Consider the following 22318-nt stretch of genomic DNA (forward strand, 5'->3'; position numbering starts at 1 on the left):
AAGAGTTTTCCCTCTATTATGAGGACAATTACGAAAAATAAATAGAAACAGTTTTTCTAACTTCAACATCAGAGACCTACGTTTTTATTCACAAGTGTATGTTGGAAAAAAAAATTCTTGCCCATAATCTGATAGTTAGAGGGCGCAGATCCATCCCCTCCTCCTCAGCATGGGCCTGGTGTCTGAACAACTTGGAGGCAGAGAAACATAGTGTCCACTTCAGTTGTTTGTGTCTATTTACAAAATAAAAATTCATATAAATACAAGATAATGGCTTTTGGATAGATGTCCACTGTCTGCTATGCATGAAATGGGTTATATATATATATAATGCATGGTCTGAGATATTAACAGGCCGTTATTTCTATTGCTAGTCTTAAATATTATGGTTATGTCAGCATGCAGCCGTGTGCATGTGAGCAGATAAAACAGAAAAAAGACAGAGTCATTTTGTCCATAACAGATTGTTCCTTAGGAATTTATTGTAACATTTCTTATCAAATCAAAAGATTCATAGTTTCTTTTACGAAGGACATTTAGTTCCATTAGTCTTTTTGTTTTTCACAATGTAGCATCAGGGCCTCTTTTCTATTTTTTGTATTTATTTTATCCTTGACTTGATTTTTTGTTAGCACATTTGCTCCACTTTACACCAAACTAACTTTTAGCCACATGAAACAAATGCTTTTTATCAGTTAGCAGATGAATATGTAATCACATCTCTAGTTAAATCACAGACTGTTACTCTTCAGCATCAAACAGGTTTGTAATTCCCTTTGTTAGCCTCTATCTAAGCTACGGCCTGAACAGAGCGTTCCTTTACATCCTTTAGCCTTAGCTTTCAGGATGTTTCCTAACATGTAATTTCCTTTAGCTTTTGTGAGGATGTGATCTATGTGAATGCATGTATGTGTAATCAAGCATGTAAATAGCTAAAAGAGATAGAAGAAAACAGAATTATTTATTCTCAACAAGGGTCATTTTCACACCTCATCAATAACAAAATGATTCTACTTTCAGGAGCAAAGGCAGATGTGAATTTTTGTACATTGGAAACCAAAACATTTTTCTCAAAAAACATCAACCTGAAAACCAGGAAGAGTTGCTCTTTCTCCAGAAAATCTGTTTTATTTCATCAAGTTTACAATCAAGTTTTCACTTGAGCAAAACTCATTGCAAGCTTGTGCACTGCAAAAGCAGAAAACTTACTGATTATTTTGTCTAGTTTCTAATGTAAATCTCTCAGTTCATTCTAGGTAAGGCAAAACTAACTTATAAATAACTTTGCAGCCAAATATAGGATCTGCTTGTTTTAAGTCAATTCCTTAAAATTCATGAAAAGTTATTGTTTCATTGGCTGATTATTTAAGTTATAAGAGGGGAAATGTTTGGATATTAGTGAAATAATCTGTCAATGGAACAAGAACTTTTTTCAAGTTTCTTTTGCTAAAGTTAATCTGTATGCAGATGGCAGCGCAGATCAGTGACTGTCCTGTGATTGGTGGCTTTCTTTCCAGCAGGAAGTTGTGAACAGAGTTTAAAAGCTGTTGCATTACTGCAGACATTCACAGGAAGCTGGACCAGCAATGGCTCTGCTGAAAGTTCTGCTGCTGCTGCTGGGGCTGGGTGAGTCAGAAACACTGGAGAAACTGGAGACACTGGAGACACTTCCACTGGTTCCAGGGAGGCTGCTGCTCTCTGTGACTCTCAAACTTTCCTCTGATTCTGTTTCAGACTGAAACTTCCTTGCATATGAACTGTGATGCTTTTTAATCTGTAACTGTTTATCCTTTTTCTGTTCCAGCAGCCATGTTTGCACCTGGTTTCTGAGTAAAGTCCTCCTTTTTCTTCTTCAGGTGTTTCAGTGAACTCAGACGTTTCTCTGCAGAAGAGAATCATTGGAGGTAATTACTGTGATAACACGGGGCGTCTTTTTCATGTTCGGCTGGAGGGCATGAGTCGTTCTCATAGGATATTGTGTGGAGGATCTCTGATCCACCCTAACTGGATCCTGACTTCAGCTTCCTGCTGGACGTCGAAAACAGGATGGTAAGAAGGAGGCATTAACACAGTTTTATCTGCAGGTTTTCTGTGTGTTCATTATAATCTGACCTTTTCTGCAGGATTAATGTGGCAAAGTTAAAAGTTCACCCAGGGACTTCTAAACCGAGGACTCCCAGAATCAAAGCCAATCCTGTGGTTTATGCTTCCGAAGGCTCACAGCATGACATCATGTTGCTGAAGCTTCAGAGACCAGTAAATGATGTCCCACTTGCTCCACTACCAGACTGCAGTAATCGCCCTAAAATGTAAATCTTTCTCTGATCAAAAACATGACTTCAGATTTTCTGTCTCCAGTCCTGCTGCCTCTGCTTCAGCACACCTGAGTCAGGTAATCAGGCCACCAGCAGAATTAGAAGCCGTTTAGCTCAGGTGTGTTCAGTGATGGCATTAACACGTTCCTAAGTAACGTGTTAATGATGTCTGACCACTTTTTTCAGTAACGAGTAATCTAACGCGTTGCTATTTCAAATCCAGTAGTCAGACTACAGTTATTTATCGAAATCACTTTGTGTTACTGTGCTTTACTATTTTATTTTGGAATTTAATTGTATCTACTCTACACATCTTGTCGAGTGATCGCCGTTTCTATGTGACAGCGTCAGCAGTGACAGAAATGTAAATAATTGAGGGAGAAGAGAGATGCGCATTTTGTTGGTGGAAAAACAGGAACTATTTTGAGTTTCAGTTGCCAAGTCCGATTATTATAAGCGGCTTTGGGATAGTCGCTTGCAAATTTAATGAGTTGTGGGCTGCGTTTTTGAGCTCGTTTTGAACGTGAAGTTGCTCTTTTAGGCTTGGAAATACGCAGAGACTCATAATAAACCGCAGAATGTGTCTGACATCCAGTTAGTTTTAGTTAGGCCTTCCAGGTCCATCTATTCCCGGATGATCCTTCCCGCTGTGTCTTTGTTAATGTCAATTTAATATATTACCTGTTAATTACGTCCAGCTATGCGTTGCCCTCCAGAAAATTGTAAACATCAAGACTAATATGAACAGCGTAATAAACGTAAAAACAGACACGAATGAACGAGTTTGTAAAAATGTGCAACTAAACGGCATTATAATTATTAATATTAAGATAAGTGTCACAAATCTGTGCTTCAGCCATCTGACTAGTGGAGCCGCAGGAGGAGCTCTGTGCGCTGCGCTGTGACAGCAAACGCAGGGCCGTAACACAGAACTTGGAGGCTGGGGCAGGGGGTGGGGGCTTCAAAATCCTTCTTAGAGTTTTCCAGACAATAGTGGAACACACAAAAATACACACAAATTACTAACGTTTTTTTTGTACTATTGTAACCATTAAATATCTCCTCTTCAGTTCAACCTTATAAGTGGAGACACATTGTTGATGTTACCATTATAAAATAACTTGCAATTAAGTATTGGCAAAGATCAATTTAATTTTCACAGTGTTGTTGTTAGCAGCTGCTGAAAGAAACTAAAAAAGTTACTTTTAATGTAACTTAGTTACTTTCCAAATCAAGTAATCAGTAATCTAACTAAGTTACTTTTTCAAGGGGTACTCAGTAATCCAATTAAAGTTACTTTTTCAAAGTAATTATGCCATCACTGGGTGTGTTGGACCAGAGATGTAAAGGACGCAGTATGATGTCACTGACACAGGAGGTGGAAACTCCTGTGTCAGTGGATAAAGTCCTTCATGGATTCATTTTCTGTTCCTTCATTGTTCTTTGTAACAATTTTCTACATTGTTATCTTGTATTTTTACATTTTATTCTAATTGTGTTTCAGTGGTGACACTGTTCAGCTGGCAGGAGAGGGAGAAACCAATAATCTGCAAAGTGAGAGACAGTGTGAAGTTATGAGAATAAAATCTTTGTTTCTGTATCTACAGAGAAGGTTGAGTGAACATGTTTATGATTCTCATGTTTCTCTACAGTATCCAATGCTGTTGCTGCAACACAACTTCAGTGTGTCGACATGCCAGTTGTTAAGGCTTCCCATTTCCTGCCAACATATGGGCATGTATTCTCTGCTAAAGCACAGAACAAGGATGTGTGTTATGTAAGTTTGTTTCTTCAATATCTCTCTACAGTGATTTGACTACTTTTCTGTTTTACAACATAAATATATTGATATAATTTTTTCTACAGGGCGACGCTGGTTCAGCAGTGATGTTCAACGGCAAGATTTATGGTGTGATTTCTCCAGGTGGAACAGACTCTGAATGTCACAGCCCAGTTTCCATCATGGATGTGTGTGAATACATTGGATGGATAAAAACAACAATCGGGTCTAAATAAAACATAAACTATCAAGAAATATAATTCTCATCAAATTTCCTCTCAGATAAAATTTCATTATTGTATCTTGACCAGTTTGATCCACATGTTTGTAGAATTAGGATAAATCAATAGTTTTGTTTTTTCTCATCTAACCTTGATCTCCCTAATGGATCTTTCTCTGTCTCAGAAATGAAAAATGAATCAATAAATGCATGAAAAATAAACATTTCCTGGCTAATTGTCTTTACATTCGTGGTTTAATTTTGTTCAGTTGATTTTCCCTGAACTGAGTCTGAAAATGTGACATGAGTTTTAAATCACATGAAGAGGAACATCAGAAGTAATTTATTTATTCAGTTTTTGTCTTTTATATCAGAAATACCCGATAGCAATAACAAAACTAAATGCAATCAAAAACAACCATTAATCATCATAAATGATGTATGTGAGAATGTGGCTGTTCTTATTTATTTATTTTTTACCAGTTATTTCTTAATTCTTACATTGTGTGTGAATTGTGAGACGGTTATTTTTTGTTTTTAAGCATATGCACTGACTGATGGCACCTTTTAAATTTCGTTATCCTTGTGACAATGACAATAAAGATTTATCTATCTAAATGAACATGCAGCATCTAAACTCTGCAGCTCTGGAGTTACTATTCCTGATTTACTTCTAGAGAACATTAAACTCCAACAAGACCAAAAAGCTGTACACAAAAATAATGAAACAAGTCACATAATACAACAATTAACAAATAATAAAATCCTAATAACATGAAAATAATTTAAATATATCACATTTTTAATAAAGACACAAAGGAAATAAAAAGTTCAATAATTTAAAAACTATTTAAAAGTCAAAATCTAGAATGAAAGTTTTAAGAAAATATTTAAAAACAGGCAAAACTAATTAATGGTTGCCACAAATTTAACATAAAAATTATTGTAGAAAATCTTTCTCTTTTACAGTTAAAATTTTTTTACAGCAACTATCCTGAGCGAACAGTGAGCAGGTGGTACCAGGGCTTTGAGCTGCGTCGTGGTGACAGTCGCGGTACCGTTTCTTTGTATCAGGATATCTGGTTCTGACCCACAGTGGTTGGACCGATTCAGGCTGCTTGTAGCAAACTGGGCATTTAGTCCAGCACTGGGGTAGAATGATGAAATTATAGCCAGAAGCAAGAGTTTTCCCTCTATTATGAGGACAATTACGAAAAATAAATAGAAACAGTTTTTCTAACTTCAACATCAGAGACCTACGTTTTTATTCACAAGTGTATGTTGGAAAAAAAAATTCTTGCCCATAATCTGATAGTTAGAGGGCGCAGATCCATCCCCTCCTCCTCAGCATGGGCCTGGTGTCTGAAGAGAGAAACATAGAATCCTCATTATTAGACCCTGGGATGCCAGACTCATTAATTTTGCTAACTCATTATATTTAGCTAAATAATATTGTTGAGGGCCACAAGCAGAGCTCCTGACACACAGTTAAAAAAACACAAAAAGGGCACTAGAGGCATCAAAGACAAAAGGGGTAGGGGCTCAAAGACCCTCTGCCCTGCTCTACCTCTTCACATGCCTGTTGGTCGTATGCTTTTTTATTTTCTGCCATATTGGATTGACAAAATTTTCTTGGACTTGCAGTGGATGGCCAGTAGTTGGCAGTGCACTAGTGTCCACTTCAGTTGTTTGTGTCTATTTACAAAATAAAAATCCATATAAACACAAGAAAATGGCTTTTGGATAGATGTCCACTGTCTGCTATGCATGAAATGGGTTATATATATACTGTATATATAATGCATGGTCTGAGATATTAACAGGCCGTTATTTCTATTGCTAGTGTAACACTACGATGTTAATTGAATTGGTGTTATCGTAGAATAAGAGGTCGTGGGTGGAGAAAGAGCAGAACACTGAGAGGGAATAGCGTAGCTGTCCAGACTTTTATTCAACCTCCATTTTTTAACAGAACAGAACACGTCTCGGGCACACCTAAAAAAATAACCAACGAAGAAGAAAGAAATGGCTCTCAAAGGCACAGCACAATTCCTTAACTATGGATCAACTGTAGTAACTGATCTTGTATATAACCACATTAATTCAAAAGGAAAAATAAATCATCTTACATATTTCCCCCTCTTTAAATGAAATGTCCTCATTTCAAATGAAGTTGTTATATATATAAAAAAATAAATCATCAAAACACAATCTGTCCAGACTGTCTCATCAGTAGCTCTTGTCACCTGGGGGTTGCAAAACAAAGGACACAAACTCATAGTAATGCCCCATAAAGAACAACTCTCAACATGTTTTTGTTTTTTTTGTTTGCTTTTAAATGAACCCGTTTTACAACCTCTAACATGAAAAACTCTATAGACAAAGTTTTTTTCATAACAGTAGTCGTTGTGGCTTCCGAACGGTACGTCCACACCTGATAATAACTGCACCCCCAGTGGGTGGCAAGCTGGGGGGTGGTTGTGCAGGCCGATGGGAGACGAGTCCAGTTGGAATCCTTGGCGAAGATGGAAACGACCTAGCATTTTCTGCTGCCTGAGGTGTAGCTGCTTGGCCAAAGGACCAGGGCAATGAACCCGACAAAGCAGTATATCTCGGCAGTGTGTCCCTGTTTGGTGGAAATACAGATTGAGTGACATCTATTGGAGATGTGTCAGTGGAGCTACGGTAAGGGTTTAGACGATCATAATGAATGACTTTGGTCGCAGCCTGAGGATATTTCACATCCACCAGCATGTAAAGGAGCCCCTTTTCATCCACAGATACAACCTTATATGGTCCAGTCCAGTTTGGGGAAAGCTTTTGTCGTTGTGTGGTGGGGTCATCTATCCATACCAGATCACCACAAGCATAAGGCCTAAACCTTGTGTCTTTGTTGTAATAGTACTCTCGTTTTTGTCTTTGTTCTTCGCGATGGAGAAGAAGAGTCTCAAAAGCAGCATCCATCCGTGTAGCCAGTTCTGAGCCATAGTTCTGTGGGCAATCAGAAACCTTCGGTGATGAAACATGGACATTAGCAGGTAGTCGGGGTTCTCTACCATGAGCAAGGAAATACGGTGAGTACCCTGTGCTCGAGTGAGGAGTAGAGTTGAAAGAAAGTACCACAGCAGGGAGGTAGTGGTCCCATTCGCCTCCATAGTCCTGAATGAGTCGAGCCAACTGCTCTTTCAGAGTCCGATTAAACCGTTCAACCGTACCATTCCCTCTTGGGTGATATGGGGAGGTTCTTTTCTTTGTCATCTGCAGTCGCTGACAAATGGGGTGAATAATTTCAGACTCATATTGTCGTCCCTGATCTGACAACAGTTCCTCAGGAACACCATGTTCAGGAATATATCGTTCACAGAGTAACTGTGCCACTGTGGTAGCCTTTTGGTCAGACATAGCAAAGGCGTTTACATATTTAGTAAAATGATCCTGTACCACAAGCACATATCTATTACCAAGAGTGGTAACCGGAAGTTCAGTAATGTCAGTACACACTAACTGAAATGGTCTGTCAGTCTGAATAGATTGCAAAGGCGCTCTGTGCTTTGGCACAGCTTTTCTAAAAGCTTCACATGTCTTACACAGATTACAGAAGTTTTCAATTTCAGATCTCATTCCTTGCCAATAACACACTGTCAATGCTTTCTTAAATGTACGCTCAGCACTGTAATGACCAGAACAAGGATTACCATGAAGAAAATGCATTGTTTCTGTAACAAGTGCAGATGGAATTAACACTTGATAAACCTCTGGTTTCCCTGGTGCACTCTGACCTTTGCGACAAAGCAAGTCGTTACATAGTAATAACTTAGGAAACTGCCACCAAAGTTTTCTCTGAACTCTACCTTTTACCTGTCTGAGGTAGGGACGTTTCTTGTTTTTTACCCAGGTATACACTTCAAAGAAAACAGGATCAGAGAGTTGTGCAGATACAATGTCCATGTTATGATTGGATAATGTCTGTTGTAATGTGGCAAACCTCATTTTCACCTGTGTCATTTATTTGGATGACATCATTTGCATGGGGAAAACCTTTGAAGATCACCTAGGCAATCTCACAGACATTGTCACTCGTTTTCGACAAGCAGGTTTTGAATGTAACCACATTAATTCAAAAGGAAAAATAAATCATCTTACACTAGTCTTAAATGTTATGGTTATGTCAGCATGCAGCCATGTGCATGTGAGCAGATAAAACAGAAAGAGAAAAGACAAAGAGTCATTTTGTCCATAACAGATTGTTCCTTAGGAATGTATTGTAACATTTCTTATCAAATCAAAAGATTCATAGTTTCTTTTACGAAGGACATTTAGTTCCATTAGTCTTTTTGTTTTTCAAAATGTAGGATCAGGGCTTTTTTTATTTTTTGAATTTGTTTGTCCTTAACTTGATGTTTGTTAGCACATTAGCTCCACTTTACATCAAACTATCTTTTAGCCACATAAAACAAATGCTTTTTTCAATTAGCAGATGAATATGTAATCATGTCTCTAGTTAAATCACAGACTGTTACTCTTCAGCATCAAACAAGTTTGTAATTCCCTTTGTTAGCCTCTATCTAAGCTACGCCCTAAACAGAGCGTTCCTTTACATCCTTTAGCCTTAGCTTTGAGGGTGTTTCCTAATTTGTCATTGCCTTTAGCTTTAGCTTTTGCAAGCATGTGATCTATGTAAATGTATGTATGTGTAATCAAGCATGCAAATAGCTGAAAAATGTAAAGGAAAAAAAACACTGAATTATTTAATATCAACAAAGGTCATTTTCACATTTTCCATTTACCAGTTTCCATCCCGAAAAAATGAACTTTGGTTAAATATAAACCAGGTTTGAATGCAGAAAATGATCAAATGTTACATGTCATCCAAATGAATCAGATACAGAGTGACATTCATCCAACGATGGGCTCCACTCAGCTCACTTGAGTCATTTTGTCCATAACAGTGTTCTTTATGAATTTCTTGTAACATTTCTTGTCTTTAAAATCACAAGATTCAGTTTCTTTTACGAAGGATCTTTAGTTCCATTAGTCTTTTTGTTTATCACAATGTAGCATCAGAGCTTTCTTTCTATTTCTAATTATGGGCAAGTGTCCTTAACTTGATGCATATTAGCTCCATTTTACACCAAACAAATTTTTAGAAACATAAAACAAATGTTTTTTTTGTTTTATTTTTTTCGATTATCAGATGAATATGTAATCACATCTCTAGTCAAATCACAGACTGTTACTCTTAAGCGTCAAACAAGTTTGTAATTCCCTTTGTTAGCCTCTATCTAAGCTACGGCCTAAACAGAGCGTTCCTTTACATCCTTTAGCCTTAGCTTTCAGGATGTTTCCTAAGATGACATCTCCTTTAGCTTTAGCTTTTGCGAGGATGTGATCTATGTGAATGAATGTATGTGTAATCAAGCATGTAAATAGCTAAAAGAGATAGAGGAAAACACAGAATTATTTATTCTCAACAAGGGATATTTTCATACCTCATCAAACAAAATGATTCTACTTTCGGGAGCAAAGGCAGATGTAAATTTTTGTAGATTGGAAACCAAAATGTTTTTCTCAAAAAACATCAACCTGAAAACCAGGAAGAGTTGCTCTTTCTCCAGAAAGTCTGTTTTATTTCATCAAGTTTACAATCAAGTTTTCACTTGAGCAAAACTCACTGCAAGCATGTGCACTGCAAAACCAGAAAACTTAGTGATTATTTTGTCTAGTTTCTAATGTAAATCTATCAGTTCACTCTAGATAATGCAAAACTAACTTAAAAATAGCTTTGCAGCCAAATATAGGATCTGCTTGTTTTAAATCAATTCCTTAAAATTCATGAAAAGTTATTGTTTCATTGGCTTATTATTTAAGTTATAAGAGGGGAAATGTTTGGATATTAGTGAAATAATCTGTCAATGGAACAAGAACTTTTTTCAAGTTTCTTTAGAACATTGAGATGTTAAAGTTAATCTGTATGCAGCTGGCAGCGCAGATCAGTGTCTGTCCTGTGATTGGACAGATCAGTGACTGTCCTGTGATTGGACAGATCAGTGACTGTCCTGTGATTGGTGGCTTAATTTCCAGCAGGAAGTTGTGAACAGAGTTTAAAAGCTGCTGCATTACTGCAGACATTCACAGGAAGCTGGACCAGCAATGGCTCTGCTGAAGGTTCTGCTGCTGCTGCTGGGGCTGGGTGAGTCAGAAACACTGGGGAAACTGGTCACACTGGACACACTGGAGACACTTCCACTGGTTTCAGGGAGGCTGCTGCTCTCTGTGACTCTCAAACTTCCCTCTGATTCTGTTTCAGAGTGAAACTTCTTTGCATATGAACTGTGATGCTTTTTAATCTGTAACTGTTTATCCTTTTTCTGTTCCAGCAGCCATGTTTGCACCTGGTTTCTGAGTAAAGTCCTCCTTTTTCTTCTTCAGGTGTTTCAGTGAACTCAGATGTTTCTCTGCAGAAGAGAATCATTGGAGGTCATAACTGTGCTGACACGGAGCGTCTTTATCATGTTCGGCTGGAGGGCTCCAATGGTACTCAGACGAACCTGTGTGGAGGATCTCTGATCCACCCTAAGTGGATCCTGACTGCAGATTCCTGCTGGAAGACGGAGAGAGGGTGGTAGGAAAGAGGCATTAACACAGTTTTATCTGCAGATGATCAGGTTTTCTGTGTGTTCATTATAATCTAACCTTTTCTGCAGGTTTAATGTAGCAATGTTAAATGTTCATCCACGGACTGCTGGACTGAAGGTTCTAGGAATCCAAGCCGATATGTTGTTTTATGATCCTGAAGGCTGGCGGCATGACATCATGTTGCTGAAGCTTCTAAGACGAGTAAAGGATGTCCCACTTGCTCCACTACCAGACTGCAGTAATCGCCCTAAAATGTAAGTCTTTCTCTGATCAACAACATGACTTCAGATTTTCTGTCTCCAGTCCTGCTGCCTCTGCTTCAGCAAACCTGAGTCAGGTAATCAGGCCACCAGCAGAACCAGAATCCGTTTAGCTCAGGAGTGTTGGACCAGAGACACATTTAAAGGACGCAGTACAACGTCACTTGGGACTGGAGGTGGACACCCTGTGTCAGTGGATAAAGTCCTTCATGGATTTATTTTCTGTTCTTTCATTGTTCTTTGTAACAATTAATTTTCTACATTGTTATCTTGTATTTTTACATTTTTTTCTAATTGTGTTTCAGTGGTGACACTGTTCAGCTGGCAGGAGAGGGAGCAACGACAACCGGCCCAAATAATGAGCAAAGTGAGAGAAAGTTTGAAGTTATGAGAATAAAATCTTTGTTTCTGTCTCTACAGAGACATTTGAGTGAACAACATGTTTACGATTCTCATGTTTCTCTACAGTATCCAATGTTGCTCCTGGAACACATCTTCAGTGTGTCGACATGCCAGTTGTTGAGGCTTCACATTTCCTGCCGACATATGGGCATGTATTCTCTGCTAAAGCACGGAACAAGGATGTGTGTTATGTAAGTTTATTTCTTCAATATCTCTCTACAGTGATTGGAAGAGTTTTCTGTTTTACTACATAAATAAATATATGATTTTTCTACAGGGTGACGCTGGTTCAGCAGCGGTGTTCAATGGCAAGATTTATGGTGTGATTTCTCCAGGTGTACCACGCTATGCATGTGAGAGCGCAGCTTCAATCGTAGATTTGTGTGAATACATGGACTGGATAAGAAGACAAATTGACAGAACATAAACTGTCATGAAATTTAATTCTCATCAAATTTCCTCTCGGATATAATTTTATTATTGTATCTTGACCAGTTTGATCCACATGTTTGTAGATTTATGGATAAATCAATAGTTTTGTTTTTTCTCATCTAACCTTGATCTCCCTAATGGATCTTTCTCTGTCTCAGAAATGTAAAATGAATCAATAAATGCATGAAAAAGAAACATTTCCTGGCTGATCATTTTTACATTCATGGTTCAGTTTGTTAAGTTGATATTTTCCCTGAACTGAGTCTGAAAATGTGACATGAGTTTTAAATGACATAAAGAGGAACACCAGAAGTAATTTATTTATTCAATTTTTGTCTTTATTTTACATCAGAAATTAACATGCAGCATCTAAACTCTGCAGCTCTGGAGTTACTATTCCTGATTTACTTCTAGAGAACTTTAAACTCCAACAAGACCAAAGAGCTGTGCACAAAAATAATGAAACAGAAGTCACATAATATAACAAAATCCTAAAGTAAAAATAATTAAAACATATTTTTAATGAAGATACAAAGGAAATGAGTTCAAAAGTCTAAATCTGAAATGAAAGAAGTTTTAAGAAAATACTTAAAAACAGGTAAAACTAATTACTGGTAACTTCTGTTGCCACAAATTTAACATAAAAATTATCGTAGAGAATTTTCCTCTATTGCAGTTAAACAAAGTGTCAATTTTAATTTTTAATTTTAACACCTTTTATAGGCTTACATGTAGATAGAAAAAAAATAATCTTAAATATACTATAAAAATTACCAGCAAAATAAAGGAGGAAGTGTAAAAATAATTTTCTTTCACTGTTGAAATTAAAATCTAAATTACATATTTATGTAAAACTCTCAGAAATTACAATTTGGTTTTCAAAAGTCTAAATATGACAGAAGTTCTCTGTAAATTTTATAGCAACATCTGGAAAAGTTAAAAAGATGTTAGTACTGCTAAGATATATCATTAAATATTTTATTGTTACAATGTTGTTCACTGATCATATTAAATCAAATTAAACAGAAGAGAAGGTTTGCCTCAGGGCCGTGCAGAGACCTTTGGAGGGCCGGGGGCTCAAAGTTAAAAAGGGGCACACTGAACAAGATCTTAAAACATTGTACAACTACATAGCAACAACCTATATTACTCAAGAATCTAATAGTTAATCGGATCATACTGTATCATTGTCATCATGTGGGGACAATGCAAAGCAAATGTAATTTCTGTTTCTCTAATAGGTATAATGTTGCTGTTTCTTCTGCTGACAGTCCTGGAGGGCTGAGTTGATCTGAGACTGTAGCTGTTAAAGAGACCAGAGGAGAGAAGATCGCTGGTTATGCAGTTATGAAATAAGCAAATTTGCTTCTATTTTACTAAATAAACCCTGATAATATCTGACTGTTTAACCTCTATAACATCTTGGCTGCAGACTGCTTTAAAGATCCAAAAAGCTCAGTTACCGCTACATAATTTTTCTATGTTATCTCCTCTGAGAGATATAGAGTTGTAAGGGTGAGATATCAAGGCAAAGAAAACTCAATAGCTGCTGGTAGGGCCCTCCAGACATTTAAGGGCCCCTAGAAATGGTTGAATTGTAACACAGATTATAGTTCTGTAGCAGTCATCTCTTAAGAATGACAAAGTTATTAAATTTTATTTAATGCATTCCACAGTGAAATAAATAAATAAATAAATAAATAGTACATTTAGGATTTAATTAGGAAGTTTAGTTTGTAAAAGTGTTCATATTAGTCTCAATGTTTGCAGTTTTCTGGAGCGCAACACGAAGCTCGACATCGTTCACAGCAAATATATTAACTTGACATTAACAAAGACACAGACGGATCATCCAGGAAATGAAGGATGGGGAGAGTCTGATGTAAACGACCTGGATGACAGACAAATTCTGGGATTTATTCTGAGTTTCTGCTTATTTCCAAGCCTGAATGAGTAACCTCACGTTCAAAAACGTGCCCCTAAAAGTGCAATCCGTGACTCATTAAATTTGCAAGCAACTTTAGAAAAAAAACAAGCCCAAAGCTGCTTATAATAATCAAACTTGGCGACAGAAATTCAAAATAGTTCCTGTTTTTCCAGCAACAAAATGTGTATCTCTCTGCATTGTTTACATTTCTGTTGCTGCTGATACTGTCGTATAGAAACGATGATCACTCCACAAGATAGAGTAAATCAAATTAAATTAGAAAAGAAAATAGTAATGCAAAGTCATTTCATTAAGTAACTGTAGTCTGACTACTGGATTTGACATAGCAAAGCCTTAGATTACTTGTTAATGAAAAAAGTGGTACAATGTAAGTAACGCGTTACTGACATCACTGTTCCTATCACAGATTTCATTAATACTGTATTTAAACACTGTTGGTGATGTTGAGGTTTTTAGTAGCATGATTCTGTCTAAGGCCCCATATTACCTTGGGCTGGCCCTGCATAAAGAGTGCGCCGCTGCTGGAATCTACCTGCAAACCCCCGGTGACCCCAATGCCAGTTGTAGCTTGTCTGTAAAGGTAACAGTATACTGCAATATATATTAAATTAATGCAAATGGTTGATGACCAATAAAAAGGTCACTGGGTTAGTTTTTTTTTGGGACTGTCCGCAGATGAAGACCTTCTGGAAGGACGTTAATCGAGTAATCTATGAAATTATGGGTATAACTTTAGTCTTTTTATTTATACTTCCTAAGGGACTCAGTAATGGGGACACATACCTGTTGAAGATACAGTATTTATGATTGCAAGCAAGAAAGCAATTACTATATCTTGGCTCCAACCTAGATCCCCCATCTCTGAAGCTTGTGAATATTATAAAACTGATCCACAATATGGAAATGTTGACTTTTACAATACGGCTCAAGAAGGAGAAAGGAGAGAAACTTTGGGAAAAATGGGATCATTTTATTGCCAAAGGTGTGTAACAGTTAATTTTTGTGACTCCACATCACTCAGACAGACACCTGGGAGTTTTCCTCTGTGTTTATTTTTTGAGACTCTAATGTCTGTAAAATTATAATGTTCATCAGTATGACTGCTTGCTACCTGGCCTTGCCCTCATTTTGATTGTATGTACTTGTATGTTTAAAAACGAATAAAAATAAAGTATAAAAAACAGTGCTTAATTTAAAACATTATTAATCCTGCAGAGCAATAAATTGCTCTGACCCAGAGCTCAGAAGAAGAGAAGGGGTGCGACCAACACCTTACATTGATTCAACATTGATCAGATGTTGATTAGACATTAGATTTTAACCACAAAACAACATTGATTCAATGACTTCTTTTAAACATTGGTTACTTTAACAGAATTGAATGATTGTTTGATGGTTGATCCACAGTCAGTTGTCGACCTCAACCAAAAGTCAACCATTCTGACTATAACGCAATGTTGATTTACCATCATGTGCTATCTGGCAAGTCTTTTATCCTTAAATCTAGAGTCAAGTCTCAAGTCTGAAACTTGGAATTTCAAGTCTTTTCAAGTCTGTTTTTGAAACAATGTTTCAACTGTATATTAAATGTAAATAATAGATCATGTGTTTTTGTAAATCTCCACTCAGCTTACCTTAGAGGTGACAGCAAGTGAAGCAAAGATTGTAGCGAGTTCTGCTTTATTTTCTCCTCATTCTGCTTCCTCTCTAAGGTCTCGGCCTGCCTTCATCATTTTTTGTGTATGTGTGACAGTCACCAGTCTTAAATGTTATGGTTACGTCAGCGTGCAGCCGTGTGCATGTGAGCAGATAAAACAGAGAAAAGACAAACAGTCCTTTTGTCCATAACAGAGTGTTCCTTATGAATTTCTTGTAACATTTCTTGTCTAAAAAATCACAAGATACATAATTTCTTTTCTGAAGGACATTTAGTTCCATTATTCTTTTGTTTTTCACAATGTAGCATCAGGTCTTTTTTAATTCTTTGTATTTATGTTTGTCCTTAACTTGATTTTTTGTTAGCACATTAGCTACATTTTACACCAAACTAACTTTTAGTCACATAAAACAGATGCCTTTTTTTCGATTAGCAGATGAATATGTAATCACATTTCAAGTTAAATCACAGACTGTTACTCTTCTGCATCAAACAAGTTTGTAATTCCCTTTGTTAGCCTCTATCTAATCTATGCCCTAAACAGAGCGTTCCTTTATTTCCTTTAGAAATAAAGTTTACAATCAAGTTTTCACATTTAATGCAAAACGCACAAGTAACTTTGCAGCCAAATAAAAGATCTGCTCTGAAGTTAATTCCTTAATACTGATGAAAAAGTTCTTGTTTCATTGGCTGATTATTTAAGTTATAAGAAGGGAAATGTTTGGATATTAGTGAAATAATCTGTCAATAGAACCAGACATTTTTCAGGTTTCATCAGTGTCTGTCCTGTGATTGGACAGATCAGTGTCTGTCCTGTGATTGGTGGCTTTCTTTCCAGCAGGAAGTTGTGAACAGAGTTTAAAAGCTGCTGCATTACTGCAGACATTCACAGGAAGCTGGACCAGCAATGGCTCTGCTGAAGGTTCTGCTGCCGCTGCTGGGGCTGGGTGAGTCAGAAACACTGGAGAAACTGGTCACACTGGACACACTGGAGACACTTCCACTGGTTCCAGGGAGGCTGCTGCTCTCTGTGACTCTCAAACTTCCCTCTGATCCTGTGTCAGACTGAAACTTCTTTGCATATGAACTGTGATGGTTTTTAATCTGTAACTGTTTATCCTTTTTCTGTTCCAGCAGCCATGTTTGCACCTGGTTTCTGAGTAAAGTCCTCCTTTTTCTTCTTCAGGTGTTTCAGTGAACTCAGCTGTTTCTCTGCAGAAGAGAATCATTGGAGGTCATGACTGTGATGACACAGAGCGTCTTTATCATGTTCGGCTGGTGATGATCAATGGGCAGAGAACAACCATCTGTGGAGGTTCTCTGATCCATCCTCAGTGGATCCTGACTGCAGCTGACTGCTATGACCCAGACACAAGGTGGAAGAAAAGAGACATTAACACAGTCTTATCTGCAGATGATCAGGTTTTCTATGTGTTCATTATAATCGATCCTTTTCTGCAGGTTTAATGTAGCAATGTTCAATGTTCATCCACGGACTACTGAAGAGCATACTCAAATGATCAGACAAGCTCCTGTGTTGTATACTGGCGATAGCCGGAAGCATAACATCATATTGCTGAAGCTTCAGACACCAGTAAATGATGTCCCACTTGCTCCACTACCAGACTGCAGTAACCGCCCTAAAATGCAAGTCTATCTCTGATCAAAAACATGACTTCAGATTTTCTGTCTCCAGTCCTGCTGCCTCTGCTTCAGCACACCTGAGTCAGGTAATCAGGCCACCAGTTTAGCTCAGGTGTGTTGGACCAGAGACACATTTAAAGGATGCAGTACAACATCACTGGGGACTGGAGGTGGAAACTCAAGTGTCAGTGGATGAAGTCCTTCATGGATTTATTTTCTGTTCTGTCATTGCTCCTCATAAAAATTATTTTTCTACATTGTTATCTTGTATTTTTACATTTTATTCTAATTGTGTTTCAGTGGTGACACTCTACAGCTGGCAGGAGAGGGAGCAACGACAACCGGCCCCAATAATCGGCGATGTGAGAGACATTTTAAAGTTATGAGTATAAAATTTTTGTTTCTGTCTCTACACACGTTGAGTGAAGAACATGTTTATGATTCTCATGTTTCTCTACAGTACGCACTGTTCATCTTCCAAAACATCTTCAGTGTGTCGACATGAGAGTTGTTCAGATTTCCCAATCCCGGTCATTTGGATATATGTTCCGGGTTGAAGAACCGAACAAGGATGCATGTTATGTAAGTTTGTTTCTTCATGATCTCTCTACAGGGATTAGAAGACTTTTATGTTTTACATAATGAAGAAATATATTAACAGAATTTTTTCTACAGGGCGAATCCGGTGGAGCAGTGATGTTCAACGGCAAGATTTATGGTGTGATTTCTATTGATGTCTCACACTTTGCATGCAAGAAACCAGTTTCAATCATGGATGTGTGTGAATACATTGGATGGATAAAAACAACAATTGGCCATAAATAAAACAAACTACTGTGAAATAAAATTCTCATCAAATTTCCTCTCAGATATAATTTTATAGTTGTATCTTGATCTGTTTGATCCACCTTTGTAGAATTAGGATAAATCAATAGCTTTGTTTTTTCTCACCTGATCTTGATCTCCCTAGTTCAGTGGTTCTTAACCTTTTATGAGGTACCGAACCCATCAGTTTCATATGCGCATTCATCGAACCTTTCTTTAGTGATAAATAAAATAAAAACTTTTTCCAAATTCAAGACGTATGTATGTTTTTTTGCTGGTGCACACAATGAGCAATGCATGAACGTCACCTTGCTCAAAGAACAAAACCATGAACTCACAGCAAATTGCAGTATTACTTTATTCTGGCCCCCCAAAAATATTTCGGCCCCACAAAAGAATTTCAGCCCCCAAAAATATTTTTTTTACTAATTAAAAATAAATTTGGATTAATTCAAAGAATAACTTTTTTTAATAACAAATTTTTTTATTTTATTTTTAAATTTAATTAGTTTTTTGTCATTTTGAATCCACAAAATACTTTTTGGGGGCCAGAATAAAGTATTGCACAAATTACATACCTGCAAATCAGTGTGACTTCTGCTGTTGTCTTTGGGAGACCAGTTCAGAGAGGCGTGGCTTCACCTTGGCAGTTGCATCTTCAGAGCAAAGTCTGTTCATTTTCTCTTTTTGCTCGACATTTTTAGCATGGATTAAAATATTAAGAAAGAAACCACGCGACGTACAACTACGACAGCCGCTGATACTGCGCGCACTAAATTCCCCGCAGCCCTGATTGGCCGAGCAATGTAACATGGTCCTTTGCAGCAAGTGATGGCCAAGCAGGGCGCGTCATCACGACTTTACACAAGTGTGTCTTTACCTCCGTGGCAGAGGCTCCGCCGAACCCCTGAGACCGACTCATTGAATCCTGGGGTTCGATCGAACCCAGGTTAAGAACCACTGCTCTAGTGGATCTTTCTCTGTCTCAGAAATTAACAATGAATCAATAAATGCATGAAAAAGCAATATTTCCTGGCTGATCATTTTTACATTCATTTTCAGTTTGTCAAGTTGATATTTTCCCTGAACTGAGTCTGAAAATGTGACATGAGTTTTAAATGACATAAAGAGGAACACCAGAAGTAATTTATTCAGTTTTTGTTTGATATCAGAAATGAACATGCAGCATCTAAACTCTGCAGCTCTGGAGTTACTATTCCTGATTTACTTCTAGAGAACTTTAAACTCCAAGACCAAAGAGCTGTACACAACAAAGCAATGTATGCAACAATGTATTCTGGTCAAGCTTGACAGTTTTGAACATTTTCTAATAACTTAAACTTTAGAAACATTAAATGTACAAACACTCAAACCTTTTCTGTCTTTGGAGAAGATCAGAGGAAGCTAAACATTTAGCTTTGGGCTCATTAGTTTGCAAGCTAAATATTATTTGCTAGATAAATAATTAGTCAACTTAATATTTAGTAGTTGCTAACAAAGTATTTTAATGGCATGCAATAAATGCTTAACTAGTTTTCAAAATCTCATTATTTTTGCCTTTATTAATTGTTTTTGGAAACGTTTGTGTGTCTGATCAGTTTCTCTCAGCATTCCCTGATGTTATTGTCGTTGCGTCAGGACTTTCCATTATGATGACACGTTCACTGATATGAAGATCCGCTTTACAGGAACGAGCCATTCATTCTGAATTAGTTCTGAATCACTTTTGCAGGTTTGCTACATTTCTGGTTTGTAGAAATTGTTTTAAGAAATGCTTCATTGGTTGTGCAAATGTGAAGAAAGAAAAAAAGAGAGGGTGCAGCAAGATGTGTTTTCAGAGCGGGTAGAGATTGTAACTGAAACATCTCTGTCTGTTCCCCTCGTGAGTAAAAAGAATCTAACTCTCTTGTCTTTTCCTGTGTCTGTACTTGATGTTCTAGGTGCTTTACCCTGACACTTATCAAATCACAAGATTCATAGTATCTTTTACGAAGGACATTTTAGTTTCATTAGTCTTTTTGTTTTTCACAATGTAGCATCAAGGCTTTTTTTATTTTTTGAATTTATGTTTGTCCTTAACTTGGTATTGTTAGCACATTTGCTCCACTTTATACCAAACTAACTTTTAGCCACATAAAAGAGGTGTGTTTTTTTTGATTAGCGGATGAATATGAAATCACATCTAATCTAATTAGTCAAATCACAGAATGTTACTCGCCGGTTTGTCTTGTTACTCCATGCCACTGCTCCTTGTCTCTCCTCCCTAGTTTCCTCATGGTCTCTTCATGTCTGGTTTGGATTTATATTTATTCCATGGACTTTGTTCCTCCTGAGAGCACCTCACTATAAGCCACATCTACAAAGTTGTTTTTAAAAAAAACTGGAAACACATATATAAGTCACACCGGGCAGTAAGCCGCTGATATAGATAGATAGATAGCATAGATAGATAGCATTTATTGTCATTGAACAGAATTCAACGAAATTTCCATTGCAGCTCCCGTGCAAAAGGTCAAATATATACAGTAAAAATAAGCAAACACACAATAATAATAATAACAATATATACAACTAAATTAACTAAACTAAAGGCACTCAACCATCCAAAGAAGTAGCAGCAGGTCCAATTATGGCAAAGTACAGATGATGTGACAGTGCAAAGTGCAGAACAATATGGCTGTGTAGGGGTGGGGGATATGTATGTGTCACTGCGGGGTTATGATATGTGTGGGAGGGGGGGGCGGCAGGGAGTAATGGCTCTGACGGCTGTGGGAAAGAAACTGTTTCTCAGTCTATTTGTTGTAGTCCGTATATTCCTGTACCGCTTGCCTGATGGCAGCGGCACAAACAGTCTGTGGCCCGGGTGGCTGGGATCCATGGCTATGGATCCAGCTCTCTTCTTGACCCGGTCTGTGTAAATGGAGTCCAGGTCTGGGAGGGGGCATCCCACAATGCCTTGTGCTGTTCTCACCACCCGTGTCAGTTGTTTCCTCTCCAGTGCTGTGCAGCTGCCATACCACACAGTCATGTTGAGGCAGAGGATGCTCTCAATCATCGCCCTGTAAAAGTTCACGAGCAGCCGTGAGGAAAGTCCAGCCCGTCTCAGTTTCCTGAGGAAGAAGAGCCTTTGTTGTGCTTTCTTCACCAGGTGGGAGGTGTTTGTGTTCCAGGAGAGGTCAGACGTGATGTGGAGGCCCAGGAACTTGATGTTGTCCACACGTTCCACCACTTCTCCATCTATGAGAAGGGGAGTGTGATCCGTCTTCCTGGACCTTCTGTAGTCCATATCTCCACCGTTCTCAGTCTTTCACATCTGCTGGATTTATTAAGGGCGCAGCCTTCCATTTCCAACGCCAAACCATGGATTTGTATATATATATATATAAAATTCAAAATTCCCTTCTCACCCACCGCGGGTGGTTCTTATCCTCTGAGCTCGGGTCCTCTACCAGAGGCCTGGGAGCTTGAGGGTCCTGCGCAGTATCTTGGCTGTGCCAAGGACTGCACATTTCTGGACTGAGATGTCTGATGTTGTTCCTGGGATCTGTTGTAGCCATTGGTCCAGTTTGGGGGTGACTGCCCCGAGGGCCCCGATGACCACAGGCACCACTGTGGTCTTCACCTTCCAGGCCCTCTCCAGTTCCTCCCTAAGGCCCTGGTATTTCTCTAGTTTCTCGTGCTCCTTTTTCCTGATGTTGCAGTCGCTTGGTATTGCTACATCCTCTGTTGTTTATCCACTACGACAATGTCTGGTTGGTTCGCCATTACCATTTTGTCTGTCTGTATCTGGAAGTCCCACAGGATCTTAGCTCTGGCGTTCTCCGCCACCTTTGGGGGTGTTTCCCACTTTGATCTCGGGGTTTCCAGTCCATATGCTGCACATATATATATATATATATATATATATATATATATATATATATATATATATATATATATATATATACTGTATATACTGTATATAATGCATTGTCTGAGATACTAACAGGGCAATGTTTCTCAGTCTTGAAATATATTTGGAGCCTCAGTTGTCCAGAAGTTTCTGAAGTCAAGATCCCTGGGAGAATCTTGATTTCATAGGTAGAATCTGAACTTACAGGTTTTGTAAGTTCAGGACATACTGTGTTTGAAACACTTAAAACATGTTTAAATGATTTCATGTGCATATTGTAATGAATCCTACTGCAAGGCTGCAGACA

At 37.9% G+C, this 22318-nt stretch overlaps 1 protein-coding gene and 1 long non-coding RNA gene across 2 annotated transcripts; both read left to right on the forward strand.

Moving 5' to 3' along the window:
- The first annotated feature begins 10465 nt into the window (after positions 1–10465).
- Positions 10466–12040, forward strand: LOC116716178 (trypsin-like). The gene is made up of 6 exons (XM_032557072.1): positions 10466–10505; positions 10754–10937; positions 11020–11205; positions 11517–11578; positions 11680–11804; positions 11891–12040. Exons 1-6 carry the CDS (start codon positions 10466–10468, stop codon positions 12038–12040), a joined length of 747 nt encoding a protein of 248 aa, XP_032412963.1.
- Positions 12041–17594: 5554 nt separating this feature from the next.
- Positions 17595–18490, forward strand: LOC116717937 (uncharacterized). Its single transcript, XR_004338849.1, has 3 exons — positions 17595–17656; positions 17755–17876; positions 17970–18490. It is a non-coding gene; the product is annotated as an uncharacterized LOC116717937 (long non-coding RNA).
- The last annotated feature ends 3828 nt before the right edge of the window (positions 18491–22318 follow it).

The sequence above is a fragment of the Xiphophorus hellerii genome, chromosome 3 (assembly GCF_003331165.1).
Source record: "Xiphophorus hellerii strain 12219 chromosome 3, Xiphophorus_hellerii-4.1, whole genome shotgun sequence".
Classification (NCBI taxonomy): Eukaryota; Metazoa; Chordata; class Actinopteri; order Cyprinodontiformes; family Poeciliidae; genus Xiphophorus; species Xiphophorus hellerii.